Raw genomic sequence first — 14968 nt, 5'->3', positions numbered from 1 at the left:
TCTGTAAATCCAATATTTGTTATTACACCGGGTTCAAATTTACATCCAAGACTTTTTTTGCCAAGTTCCACATTTCGCAAGGAAAAACTAAAACGAAATGATTTTCTAAATCTACGAATCGCTCGGCTAACTTTTGTTAACGACTGCAGTGTCCATAGCTAGTTTTGATAGATTACTCAAATTGAAAATTAATACTCCCGTTTTTGTGTACGTCAATAGAATTGATCGCCTACAACTATACCAAAAAAAGCTTACCAAAACACAGAAACAGCTTAAAGGAAGTGGAACAGCACTTAATTCTACTACAAGTTCAAAAGACTAAATTGCAGTTAAATCATTTAATGCTTTGTGTAAATTAAGATTAGATTGGGCAATAGATAAGCGAGAAAAAGTTCTGGTCGGAATGAAGATGATTGAACTAGTGAAGAAAAACTTAAACAAGCGATTATCATTTGAATGCAATTTTTATTTACATTTTAAATCTAATTGATTAAACCCAGTAGATGGAACAGCTGAAATAATAGGGGAGAATGGGTAGGAGTGAACCACTTCTTTTTTTAAACAGTTATACCAATGAAACAAAAAGTGAAAAAAACTAAAGGATAAGGAGACTGGGCAGCTTAGTTTATTGGGTTTCTAATAGTAATAAAAGAAATATCAAAATATCTCCGAATTTTTACAGACTTAAACAATAATACACGTATACCTACATGAGGGGAGTGAACCATGCAAATTATAGGAGTGAACCATTAGCTTTTTTTACCAGAAAATTAAAATTAGGTATTGTCTAAACTAATTAATTGAAAATTAGGTAAGTAGCAAACGCTTTATCTTTAAGCATAACATTATTAAGTGATAATTTAACAAGTTTTAACGTCATCTCAAACTCATTTAATGTAATAAACAAAAGGTATAAACTACAAGAAAAATAATTTGTTCATATTCTGTGCTTCTAATGTAACAACAAAGCAAACAACTGAAATGGCAAAAATTAATTTGTATATATTAAGATAATCAAAAGTAGTATAATTATATATAAAAAAATAGTTAAATAATATATAGATATATATAAATAAATATTTCTGAGTCAGTCTTACATTATCATCAACCAACGCTTTCTTTCCAATACGACGAAACGTTGCATATGGGACGTTTGAAGTCTTTACTGTTTTTTTAATACTTTTTCCTTTTTGAATTAAAATTAAAACTTCTTTCATATCTTTACTGGAAGTTTTTTACTTTTAATGTTGTTCTCCTATGCACTCGAGACATTAAAACACTGAGCAAAAATAAACTTTACTTTAAAGTTACATACGAGTTTCCTCAAACTTAGTAAAGTTTTTACGCAGAAGACAAAATTTTTTTAAATTTAAAAGCCGCGATTAAGTCCTACCCGAAAAGGAACGGCTCAATCCTCCCCAACTGGATTAAATATTAGATAGACAATAAGTACGCGGTTTATGCATAACAGTTTTTCCTAGTTAACATATTGTTTTTTAGCTTCGATGTCTTGAAATAGCCAGCATGTTCTTTAAAGCACTCTCAAAAAGTACGGAAATTTTACTTTTGAACAGAAAAGAGTAAAATACACCGCTAACACAGACACCAGTACTGATATCTAATAAAAAATTGGATAACCTTAATTACTTAGCTATGGGATCAATCATTCACTCCTACCCATCCTCCCCAACCAAAAAATATTTCAAAAGAGTTAAGGGTATATAATGCAAGAACCCATTCTCTAAGGCAAATCGGAGGCAAAAACAGAGGTAATAATATTCTTCTTCTATCTTCCAGGTCTGTTTAGGTTCCCAGACCCGAAGAACAAAGGATTAGTGCCTTTTTCTACCAAAATGATTCAGATTTTATTAAAAACCTAACGCAATGCCAGAATACTCTATCTATGGTAACCTGTCAATTCTATTTACAAAAACAGATTTATTGTATGCTTAAATTTTTAAACTTATTTTTCTACTTTCACGTTTTTGTCAGTTAATTCCTTGCTCAATACTGTCCAGTTAGGAGTCTAAGCACATTAAAAAGGAATGAGTTAGAGATATATGTGAACAAACATATTTTGATGAACAAACATATTTTGATTGAATCCAAACAGTCACATGAAACAGCTCATCGTAATAACTAAAATCAAAAACTCATTTAATTGAAACTAAAAAGCATAACGGGTCAAAAATACTTTCGGAGCCTAAATGATTTTTATTAAACTGTTGGAAATTCTAAATTCTCATGACGTTTTTATAATTTATGCAAAGTATTTTAGACCAGTTTTAATTTTAGCGCTTAAGTAAAGCTAAAAAGAATTTATTAAGAATTATTGTAAAAATTTTCATATGGGAAGATGTACTCTAGGTGTAAAAAGTAACAAGATGTCAATGGTATGAAGGTTTCTGCTAGAGATGAAAAGTAGCCGAGGCCTATGGTGTCAGCAAACAACTTTAGAAAGGCATTTAATGTTAATCAATCAATTAAAATTAGGACCAATTGTCCTAATTAGCAAACTTAAAATTTTACTTTAGTGATCCAAGATAAAACCAAGGGTTGTACTTTGGAATAAAAACTGATCACTTAAATCAAATAGTAGGGTCTTTATAAGTTAGGGAAAAATCATGGTACAGCCTTTGCTGAGATATATAAATAAGTAGTATACATAATATTAACATACTGAATCACTAAAACATTGCTACCATAAACATCTTATACCACAGAGGGCGAGTAAAAAACTGTGCATATACAGTCAAAAATCATGCAAAAATAAAAAAATAAAAAAAATCTTTTACAAAAGTTGATAGTCGGATTATCCAATCTAGATCTTACTTCATAAAAACACTTACAGTATGATATACTCATAGGTAATGTTACAAAGAGTACTTAAGTGATGTTCGAACAAAATGTTCATTCCACTGGGAGTTGGATTAAACTTTTTGTTTGAACATCACTTGCATACCAACTGTAACATTACTAAATTTAACTTTAGCTGATTTATTATCAGAGTAACAATTGGGTTTTTACAACTTTTTCTGTAGTATCAAACTTTTATAGCCATGCAAAATTTAAAAAAATACCAGCCATGTTAACATTAGAAATTAAAAATACTAGTTCCTTTACTGAACAAAGTGACCTTCTTTTAAGAAACAGACAAGACTCAATATTACTGTAAAAATTGATGTAGAGAAAACAAAATGACTTTGATCTTGTTTACTTTATATCAAATAGAATTTAGTAAAACATTTAATAACAAGATGAACTCTGAATATAATCGAGAGAATAAGGCAAAACTTACGATATGTATACTTACTACATATCTTTGCTAACCTAGATAGCTATGCTAGCTACCTGTGAGATTGATAATATAGTTTTAAGAATTTACATAATTTCAATCAACTAATTGTCAATTTAAGATTAATAGTAAAGATAATACTGTTTGTATGACTGAAATAAATAATTTAATGTCTCTGGATCTGTTTGACATTTAAATATGAAACAGCCAATAATGATAACACACAAAACTTGCACATACAAAAATGAGACATTTTTAGAGAGCTTTAATCAAAATAAATAAAACTATAAAACTTAGCACAAAAACATAGGAAAATCTAGCTTATTCTAACTTTTATAAGTTTAATCAAATTTATAGAAACATGTTCTTACAACATCACTTCTAAAAGAATTTTAAAAAAAGTTTCCAGAATACCCCACAAAATACTAGAAAAACTCCAACTATTGTCTATCTTTTTGTCATTAAAATCTTCATTTGAATTAAACTCTGATGTTTCATGTTGTATCTCAGAAAAATCAGACGAAGTTGACTCTACATGAAAATCACCCCAAGAACTGTAGTTCATTACAGCTGTCAATTTATATTTAGATAAAGGAGAGTGAATATGTCCATATACTGCTATAAACGTTGGTCTAGAAAAATAATGTGGAATACCTACCATGTCAACTCCACATGTTGTTGATGATAAATCAAAGTTTAGAAAATTTGCCTTGCTCTCAGATTCAGAAACATATAAATCAGCGTCTCCAAGAATAGACTGTAAAATTATAGTAACATCTCCTGGCTCTTCAAGTTTATAAACTGTATAATTCCCAGCTCCAACCTCTGATGATATCGAGGATAATATTCTTTCGGTGTAAGAAGGTAAGATGTGTACAACTACCAAAACTAATACAAATCGAATTTTGGTAACTATATTACGTTGAAAGTTTTCTTTAAAATGCATCATACACCCAATTACCTAGTGGGTAGGTATGTATTAGGTAGGTAAATACTCATGCCAATGTCATGCAGACAATCTCAGAGCAGAGATTTTGCACACCTAAGATCGGAAAAATATGCCTTACTATTTTACCGAACAACTTGTTTTTTTTCTTGAAGGCTCGGCGTCGATCTATTAAACACGGTTCTAAGACTTCAAGACCTGAAATTTACAGGTCTCTGAAACTTTTCTTGCCAGATTCTAAGAAGTGTAAAACTTTACAATTGATTGCTAAATAAACTAAATAAAGCAAAATTTTCTAATTTACCCGTTTTAACTTACTATTTGTAACCAACTAAAGTGATTGGAACTTTGTAACCAATTAAAGTGATTGGAAATTTTACTCTGTATACACTCGCAAGGAAAAAAATAAATAAAAAAACACAAAGAGAATGCTTTGTAGCGGAAGCTTGAAATCATTATTCATAAATAGAAAAGCTACACATCGTGAACTTTACCATATAAATTACCTATACAAACTCACTATGTACAAACTGCCACCTTACCCTTGTTTTAAAACTTATTTAGAAAAATAACTTCATGAACGTTTTTTTTCACGACATTCTTGATTGAAGCATAAATGTAAGTATATTGTCTATTAACGAAAATCAACTCTATTTTAATATACAAATCATAAATGAAATAATGTATCTCACGAAAAAAAGTTTCTAAATCTACTATATTTATCTTATATCCCAAAAGAATATTTAACCATTTCTCAATTGCAAATAAAAAAAAAAAAAAAGTGATAAAAAGCCTATTGATAAGTAATCTTAGGGGTAGTTTGGTAATGTAAACTAAAATTCCAAGAAACATAAAGAATCATAAAGAAACGCGCAAAGCACGCCATTTTTTTTGACCTTTTCTTTGTGTTCTTTTGGTAGCTTCTTACTTTTGCTGCGTCTTGCAAAAAGTAAGAAGCTACAAAAGAAGGTTTTGATGAAGATTACAATAACCTGTAGTCAAAGTAAAGAATTTTTATTGAATGGCCCTAATTAATCTGAGTCATTCATTTATTCAAAATTCCATCGTACTTTGCTCCAAACCCAAACAGCCCAAGAAGTTACATTTAATTTCTATGTTGGTCATAAAAAAAGATATTTCTAAACGGGCTGTACGACGTCACATAAAAATCAATAGCTTTATGGTAAAGTAGCTGTTCTGGAAACCTTTTTTTTTAAACCAATCGAAGAAAAAGACTTCAGTAAGTTTTAGCACGTAAAAGTCAAACTTAACAAGACTGTTTAAACGTACTCTAGTATTCAAGACAGGCGCGGTTTCCATAATTATTGTCTTCAGAACAAAAACAACGATAAAATAATAGAAAAATAAGAAGAAATTAACAATAGTAAGAAAAATTTACGCAAAACTGTAAAGTGATTTTGTTATAATATAAACAAGTAATAAAAACTGATGTAATATATATTTAAATTTTCTAAATTAATTTTACACATAGACAAAACAACAACAACAAAAATTTAAAATGTTAAATCTGAAAAATACTCGGAGAAAATATATTTTGATTATCGAGGCAAATCAATGCACGCTTTTATAATACGACCAACATTAACACCCCCTAAATAAAGGTAAAACATAGCAGAATTTTTGAAAAAAAAAATAATAATAATAAGCTTTAAAAGAACAACTAAAAGCGTAATTTCAAAGATTTAACTTGACATCAACTTAACTTGACATCTACTTACCTTGCTCATAAGCTTTTACTTTGAACGCATTAATCGATGCTTTGATATCTCCGTAAATCTCGTATGAATTTTCATACAGCACCAGTATTTCCGTTCCGATATCAATGACAAAATGAGCACATGAACCCTCTAAAAATATACTTATACTAGTGCAACTCATATGGAGTGCTAAGATGGAATTAAAAACAGACATACATTGAATTTAAAAGAAATTTATATATTTAAAAAAAAAAAAAAAAATTATTTACTGTTAACACATGAAATTAAATCTTGCACAAAAATCGAAACTCGACTTATGATGTTTTGCTCAACACCACAATCACTCATCCCTTTTACAACAACACCAACTGCCTCACCCAATTTCTGTAGGCCACCAAATATGGATTTTTCTTCAAAAAGCTCAAACGCAGCTAGGAATAAAAAATATTAAATCTTGCACCGATTAATCTTCTTCACCAATAATACCTGTGGTAAGACAAAACATACCAAGAAAATTTGACTCTATTTCTTGTGCATCTTTTACACAAACGCTGACGTTCACATTTTTTAGGTTTAGGCCAGTGAAAATACCACGGAATATTTTAACCCACTCTATATCTACAGAATCTTGTTTGACCGATATTGAAATCCCCAGAGCAGCTACGAACCGTTTATCGATTCTGTAATGTTGAAAATTCGCGAAATTTTAAAACTAGCTATTAAATGCTGTTTATATGAAAAAAAAACAAAAAAAAAACAACAACAACCTAACTTGCATTAAACAATATATCAGTAGTTTTTTTAAAGACAATAAAAACAAGGATGAAAAACAGCACAATCTACACACAAGTATCTGATGTCATAAACACCATCAGGAAGATATGTTGTAATATTTATTTCTCCATGAGCTATTGCTTTTGAGGAAGGATTTTGACCACCTCCAACATATACATAATCCAAGTAAAGTTGATTGCTCGTATTTGTCAAAAAAACGCCTAAAACAATAAAAAGGTAATAGAGATAATAGAACAATAGAGACTTTTTTTTTTTAAAACCTTAAAAAAAAAAGTTTCTATGATTCTAATTATTAATCTAACTCTACATCTTTTTGACATTGCAAATCACAAATGACACAAAGAACCTCAATTCAATCTTTCTAAAATGGACAACTTTACGATTATTTTCAAAATAAAATCTATAAATTGTAAAATACAGAGCAAAAACTATCTTTCTTGCGAAATTTTATTAGCTTTCCATTTTCTGGTTAAAATATTAACATATTATCAAAATAGTATATAGCATTAGACATGTTTGATGGAAAAGTATTTTTAGAAATGACTTGTATTCTGCCAAAATAATCCCTTAATATATTAGCTAAACTAATCTCAGAGACAATTTTGATCCAATTTATATTTACAAAATTTTAACTAAATCTTACCAATCCAATCATTGCTAGTAACTTCATCATCAGGCATATCCCAGGATAAATAAAAGCTTGTTCCTGATATAACTGAGTCAGCTGAAAGTGATAATGAACGATTTTGCTGAATTTTAACAAAATTTCTATTAGAATCAACCTAAGAGCCAAAAAAAAAAAAAAAAAAAAATTAAACATATGATACAAATATTATAAATTAAACAGTTACAACTAATTTAAAATACAAATGACTCACAGCATAAGCACACCACCATCCAGATCCATCATTAATAATCTGAGGAAGAGAGGCCAATTTATATTCAACTTGAGCATCAATCAACTGCCAACCATTCCATACACCATCTCTTTCTTTCTGCCAAAGTTTGTAAAGCTTACCATCAACTCCAGATAAAAATATCTATTTAAAATTAAAACAGCAACAACAAATTTCTTTTTAAGATCACTTTCAACATAATTAAAAACTTTGAACATAATTAAAAACTTTGAACATAATTAAAAACTTTGAACATAATTAAAAACTTTGAACATAATTAAAAACTTTCAACATAATTAAAAACTTTGAACATAATTAAAAACTTTGAACATAATTAAAAACTTTGAACATAATTAAAAACTTTCAACATAATTAAAAACTTTGAACATAATTAAAAACTTTCAACATAATTAAAAACTTTCAACATAATTAAAAACTTTGAACATAATTAAAAACTTTCAACATAATTAAAAACTTTGAACATAATTAAAAACTTTCAACATAATTAAAAACTTTCAACATAGTTAAAAAAATATTGGTTTAACATTCACCTCAATACCTAAATGCAAATTGTTTGCAATACTTAATGTATTAAGATTAGGCGATTGGGGCATTTTACTTCCTATTTGCTTCCATGTACTCCAAGTACACCATCCCCAAGGATTAGGAACTTTGTCACAAGTTGTCTGCCAGATATGATATAACGTGTCATCATTTCCATGCACAAACAAATTCAACCTACCATTAAACATATTTGTTGCCATACCATGTACAACTGGAGCAAAATGTGTGGAAGGTGCAAAAAATCCTGTCTGATCCCAGGATGACCACTTATACATTGACAACTGCCAGCTTCGATAAATGTAACCATCAGTTGCAACAATAAAGGCCTCAAACATCTAAACAAAATGCATATGCAACTTTATAATATCTCCATTCTTTAATTTTAAATATCTTTCTAATTGCATCTGCAAAAGCAAGAAATCTAAAAATTCTTAGATATAAATTTATGCATACTGCAGGAAGCTTAAACAATCATCACCTGTACAATAATCAATGTAAAGAGAGACATATTTACTCTTGGTCATACACAAAGTCAGCATGCTTATCATGCCAGCTTGGCCTTTTGGTATAAAAATTGTAATTTGAAAAGATATTTTAACAGCAGCCATGCCAATTTGTTCAGTAAATACCCATTAGAATCTGATTAATGAAGCATATTTTTGTCAAAAAATTGTTTTTAGTTTTTTAGATTTTGAAGCAGATATATGATAATAAATTTTGAGGAGTTAGTCAATAAAAGCTTTTTTTTGTTTTTGTTTTGTAAAAATTGTATTTCCTTCATATACTATTTAAACCACCCCCTTCCCCAATTTTTTTTTTTTTTTAGACCTTTAGATTAGAACTAAAATTTAAAAAGGTGATTTTGTTAGTACTTAGAGAACAGATACTTTCTAATATGTGATAACTGTTTAATAATTATATTTATTTGTATTATTGAAAGGAACAGTTTTAGCCACGATGACTAAAAGCAATAGACAATAAAATAAATTTTTATTTGCACACTTTTAATGTAAAAGACTAACTATACAGCAAACTACATTCTTAACCCTTTAATCCGGTTTTATTAATGAAAATATCTGACTAAACTGCTGTCTCCTATTGAAGATGCCAGCGGTCAAAGGGGTAAAGTGAGCTTTAACTTTTGCTCCAGTGGTGTATTTGAACTTCATCCAGAAAAACATATTAATAATTTTCAGCAAAATAAACATTCTTTCTATTTATTTTTTTTTTTTTTACAGTTTTTCAGGTAGCTACTTTTTGTTTAAGCTGTATAGGAGCGTGTGGTAAGGTTGTCAATTCTGTTGCATAAATAATCAATGAGCTCATTATTATTGCAATCAAGTGATATTGCAGAAAAAAAAAAAAAGAAGTTGCAAAACATATGCCATACTCAATAGCACTAAACCTATTCCTATACTAGACATTTAAATTCTTATAAACATCTTATTATTGTCTTTCTGAATATGTAATACATAAAAATGCTAAGCTTAAATAATATATATATATATATATATATATATATATATATATATATATATATATATATATATATATATATATATATATATATATATATATATATATATATATATATATATATATATATATATATATATATATAGTAACATATAGGTAAAGTAACATATAGGTTTTATTAAAAAGATTAGTATAAGTTCTATTACAAACATTTGTGAAAGAATTCCATGCAACAGCAGCATCTGTTAGCAGTATAGGAGAGCGATCCCCAATCCTTTGCCAAGGAGATAATTTTCCATTAAAAATCATTGAGGTATAGAGATGTGATGCATTGCCAATTGACCGTGCAAATATTTGCAATCCATTGTTAAAAGGAAAAACTGAGATTGTATCCCCAGCAGCACATACAGTTCCTAAAATAATTTGTATTATTCTCTAACATTAATGTTTAATAAAACTAGTAGTAAAAATATATTATTATGCAATATATATATATATATATATATATATATATATATATATATATATATATATATATATATATATATATATATATATATATATATATATTATATATATATATATATATGTATATATATATATATATATATATATATATATATATATATATATATATATATATATATATATATATATATATATATATATATAATATATTATTATGCAACAGTGCAATGGTACTATAAATTGACATAATCTTAAGCAAAAGTTTATTGAATTAAAATGTGATCAATTGAAACTGATGAAAATGTTAAGGAAAGTGACAATGGCTTTGATATATTCACATCTTTTAAAGAGACTGTCAAATGGAATGATGAAATTTTAGGAACCTATTCAAATAAACTGGTACATGTTTTAAATATGGAAAATACCATTTAAGTAAAATTATCAATGTAGAGGTATTATTTTAACTTAAATAAATTTTCAATCAATAACGTATCAAGTAGAAACATAAAATCAAATTTATTAACTTCAAAGAAATAATAGATTCAAAATATTGATATTGCACAAAGCAAAACAATTGCAAAAACTGAAAAAAAAAAAAAAAAAATCTGCTAATATTGGTGTAAATCCACATAAAAGCACACAAAATTTTGGAAATTTTAAACCATATGTTATCAGACTTTCTTTAAACTTCTTTTACCATTCCAAAAATGACCTGGTGCTCACAAGACTTTTTTCAACTCAATCTCTTAATAAAATGAGAAATAACAATCGCAAAAGTATAAAAATATGCATTTAGAATTTTTTTGATGCAGAATTCTAAAATGCACTTAGATTAAAGAAATATGAAGGAAACAAGGTTTATAGACTCTTTAGAAGAAAAAAAAAATCATGCTACACTTTAAGAAGTCCTTTATAATTAGGTGTGATAAATATCTTAATAAATGAAAAACACATACTGCTTTATTTTTATATAAAAACTATTTTTTTAAATGTTAGCAATTATATAGTTTATAAAGAGTTCATTTGAACAATCAATAGCAGAATTTTATTTGCAAAATAGTTGACAGTGCAAGAAAGTTTGAAATGACCATACCAAAATCAAATACTTAGATTAGAATCCATGTTTAAATTTTGTACTGAGAAAATAAAAAGGTGTTTACTTCGTTTAGATAAAAGGATTAAACTCACAATTGCAACTTGAAGAACAACAAGAAAGGTACAATTATGTAACAACTTCACTTGGTTTTATCAGTTTATAGATATTTGGGATAACAAGATTGGGGTAAAGAGGCATAATACAGACACTAACTACCCAATAACAAGATTGGGGTATAGAAGCGTAATACAGACAATAATCCACAAACTTAAAAAACAACAAGATGTATTTCAACAAGATCATTTTAAGAGGTTATGTGGCAGTAGTCTTTAATTAGTGGATGTGCATTATAACTGAAATGAACAAAAAGAAAGTTGGCCCTGAAGTTAAGTTTCTCTACCCAAAAGCTTAAATTTAAGTATCATTATGTTAAAATTTTTTAACATAATAATACATAAATTTAACTTTTATATATTGAATAACATTATTCTATAAAAATTAATGCAAAAGCCTTAAAAAATATTTAATGCTAGAAGAAAGAATTAACAATTTTTTGTACATGTTCTTAAAAGAAAATATTTTGTACATGTTCTTAAAAGAAAATATTTTGTACATGTTCTTAAAAATCCCAGAAAGAATATTTTTCAGAGGATAGCAGTAATTCTTTAATTGTTACATGAATAAATTGAATTTACCCTTGATTTTACTTATAAGATCTGAGGAGCTGAGATTTTTTTATATTTCAATAGGATTACTCGTATTGAAATATAAATATAAAATGTAAATATAAAATTTAAAATTCACAAATTACAAGTTAAAAGAATTTCCAGCTTGGATAAATTGACTTTGGTTTTTTCATTACCTAAAACCAATGTAATATATTTTAGACTGAGCAAATTATAGATTTGTAGGTGAATATGATTCACAAGACTATTATTGAAATTTAGATAAGCAAAACTTTAGTAAGAATTTATCTAAAATGGTTTTAACAATTAAAACTTACTTTTCATCAGATATATTTGTATAAATATATAAATTTGAAGGCTTAAACCAATAAAGAACTAAAACTTTGAAAAAAGAAATTTTTGAATTATAATTGTGGTATTTTAAATTTAAATATAAAAGGTTGCTTTCATTTTCATGTAGAAATAAAATACTTTATTACTAAAATGATGTAGTTATTTACTAATCAGTAAAACTTGGGTGTACAAAATTGCAATAAATAAACAACTAGATTTTATACAAGCTTTACCTTCATCAAAAGGCAAATCATTATTGATGCTGATCCATTTCGGTTTATTTGAAAATGATTGATCAAAAGGAGCATAGTACACTTGTCCATTACTGGCATGAATGAACAACAAAATCTCGCTCTGATTTGTAATTACCGCTAATGGATTTGAGCAAATCTTTAAACCAGAAGGAAGCTCAATATATCTCCTAAAAAAGGTGCAAACAAATGATTCCCTGATAAATGTATGCGTAAAATAATTTACGGTATTTCTGTTTACCAATTTGTCTCACTGAAAACATCTTTCCTTTTAACGTCAGTCCAATAAAGCAACCCATCTGAAGCAAGAAATGCCAAAACTTCACTGTTCCAATCAGTCCCAACAGCAACGACGGCTGGTCGTGTTCGTAGAATATCTACAGTCTCGCAAGAAATAATCAGTATAAACAAAAATACAAATAACTTCAAAAACATTTTTGATTAAAAAGATCAAAAGTTATCTGAAAGTATTTTTTTTTTAATTTCAAAACAAAACACACATATACAAAAAAAGTAATGACGTCATTTACTTCTTGCACATGGGGCGTGTAAAGGGTTTATCTGACTTGTGACTTTTTCTTTCAAAACTCTATTTTACCTCGTGCAGATCACATTTACATAAACTTTCTTGTATTATTTTACCTCCTCATATTTACGTATTGCATACGTACTTTTCGAACTTCATAAAAAAAAAACCGATGCTTAACTTGTTAATAATATTTTATGTTTTTAAAAAACAAAAGTCAGCATAATTAATTAAAGAATTTGTACTTTTCTTTTTAATCAAGTAGATATTTTTGCACTATGATCAGTTTTACATTTTTACGAAATTCATGTTACGAAGGCGTAAGTTTAATAATTTCTCCAATATAAGACTCCGTGTTATGGACAATTTGTGCGCTGATATTATTCCAGATAATGATTTTCAGTCTCAGCACCGAAATTTAACACTTAAATTTTAGTGGAGTGAGAGAGCCTCCTTTGGTTGGACTTGCTACAGTAAGTGTAGAGCCTCTGAACTTGTTGGAAAACCTTACACTTGACTGTAAACCTATAGTAATTACAATGCTGAAGACAAAAAAGTTTGTAAACATTCCTAAATTACAACGTATGCCGTTTGGTGTAACAAACGAAGTAACAGTTTAGGACACAGTTTAGGACATAGGATAACTTTATTGCTAAAGAAAATTAAAAGTTGCTTTTGGTTATCTTATTAATTTGACAATTTGTGACACAAGAAAAACTTAACTACAGCTGCTTCCTTTTAGCTGCTAAAACGAAAAATTTAACTTACAACAACTAAAAATGTGTTTTCAAAAAAATCTCTAAATCTTCTCGATTACGAAGTCAGTTATCAACAAATATGTACCATATATATATATATATATATATATATATATATATATATATATATATATATATATATATATATATATATATATATATATATATATATATATATATATATATATATATATATATATATATATATATATATATATATATGGTACATATTTGTTGTCATACATACATACATACATACATACATACATACATACATACATACATACATACATACATACATACATACATACATACATACATACATACATACATACATACATACATACATACATACATACCAGGCGCTGAGCAATTTCTCATATTTCGGGAACTACTTATACCTGTTGATGCAAAATCCCTGAAGCGAACATTGAGTTGGTTCTCTTACTATTCACGTTGGGTTTCTAATTTTTCTAAGAAGGTTGCCTCATTAGTCAAAATTTAAATACTTCGTTTAGACTCTTCATGTATTAAAGCATTTATTTCTCTCAAGAAAAATATCGAGTATTAGGTCATGTGATCTAATAATGAGAATGAACGATTTGAGTTAGAAACTGACGTGTCTGATACAGCAATTGCTGGGATACTTAATAAAACAGTAGCATCCTATGACTATAAACATTAATTTTTAGAAGCAACATACTCAACCTTTAATTGCTTACTCAAAAAAATTGCCTTGTCAAGGCAGACTAATACTGTTGAATATGTGGGCTAGACCATTCCATTTTAGGTGTAGAAAAATTAAAATATTTAAACCTCACTTTCCTATTCCATTAAATCATTTAATAAAGTTACAAAAGAAATTTAAAAAAAAAAAAAATCTCCATGATACCTCTGAGCATTTAATTATTTTTAATAAATTATGCAAAATCTAATAACTCCCTGTAAAAATGAGAGCTACAGTAACACAGCGATATTTAGGAAAGTTGAACAGAATTAATATTAACTAGCTATTTGCTATTATAAAATCTAAAAAACATGATAAAAAAAAATCTTTTAGTTATCAAAGTTATTTATGTTGATAATTAGTTTTATTTTTCAAAAAAGATATTCTACATAAAGATTTTATTTTTAAATCTTATTTTGTAAGTAGTTTGACC

The 14968-nt window shown here is 27.5% G+C and overlaps 2 protein-coding genes across 2 annotated transcripts; both read right to left on the bottom strand.

The window, feature by feature from the left end:
• Positions 1–1982: 1982 nt before the first annotated feature.
• Positions 1983–4362, bottom strand: LOC145182948 (UPF0669 protein v1g209471-like). The gene has a single exon (XM_080058236.2). The coding sequence runs from the start codon at positions 4242–4244 to the stop codon at positions 3663–3665; it is 582 nt and encodes a 193-aa protein (XP_079914362.2). The 5' UTR covers positions 4245–4362; the 3' UTR covers positions 1983–3662.
• Positions 4363–5681: 1319 nt separating this feature from the next.
• On the bottom strand, positions 5682–13224 carry LOC145183683 (uncharacterized). Its single transcript, XM_090085923.1, has 11 exons — positions 12766–13224; positions 12507–12694; positions 9901–10103; positions 8202–8549; positions 7633–7794; positions 7398–7536; positions 6807–6954; positions 6467–6639; positions 6229–6390; positions 5981–6109; positions 5682–5853 (listed from the first exon to the last, which is right to left on the bottom strand). Exons 1-11 carry the CDS (start codon positions 12957–12959, stop codon positions 5801–5803), a joined length of 1899 nt encoding a protein of 632 aa, XP_089942049.1. The 5' UTR covers positions 12960–13224; the 3' UTR covers positions 5682–5800.
• Positions 13225–14968: the final 1744 nt, after the last annotated feature.

Source organism: Hydra viridissima, unplaced genomic scaffold, assembly GCF_058129835.1.
Source record: "Hydra viridissima isolate aposymbiotic clone 2 unplaced genomic scaffold, HvirCarnegie_v1 scaffold_4, whole genome shotgun sequence".
Taxonomy (NCBI): Eukaryota; Metazoa; Cnidaria; class Hydrozoa; order Anthoathecata; family Hydridae; genus Hydra; species Hydra viridissima.
Note: the sequence above shows the minus strand (reverse complement) of the source record. Positions and strands in the feature narration are given on the sequence as shown.

What these genes read in the sequence shown, in the direction of transcription:
- LOC145183683 (XM_090085923.1), bottom strand. Translation starts at nt 12,959, where the DNA reads ATGTTTTTGAAGTTATTTGTATTTTTGTTTATACTGATTATTTCTTGC. An exon ending in CATGGAATTCTTTCACAAAT is followed by an intron (nt 8,550 to 9,900) that starts GTTTGTAATAGA and finishes CATTTTGTTTAG; the next exon opens with ATGTTTGAGGCCTTTATTGT. An exon ending in TACTAGCAATGATTGGATTG is followed by an intron (nt 6,955 to 7,397) that starts GTAAGATTTAGT and finishes TTATTGTTTTAG; the next exon opens with GCGTTTTTTTGACAAATACG.
- LOC145182948 (XM_080058236.2), bottom strand. Translation starts at nt 4,244, where the DNA reads ATGATGCATTTTAAAGAAAACTTTCAACGTAATATAGTTACCAAAATT.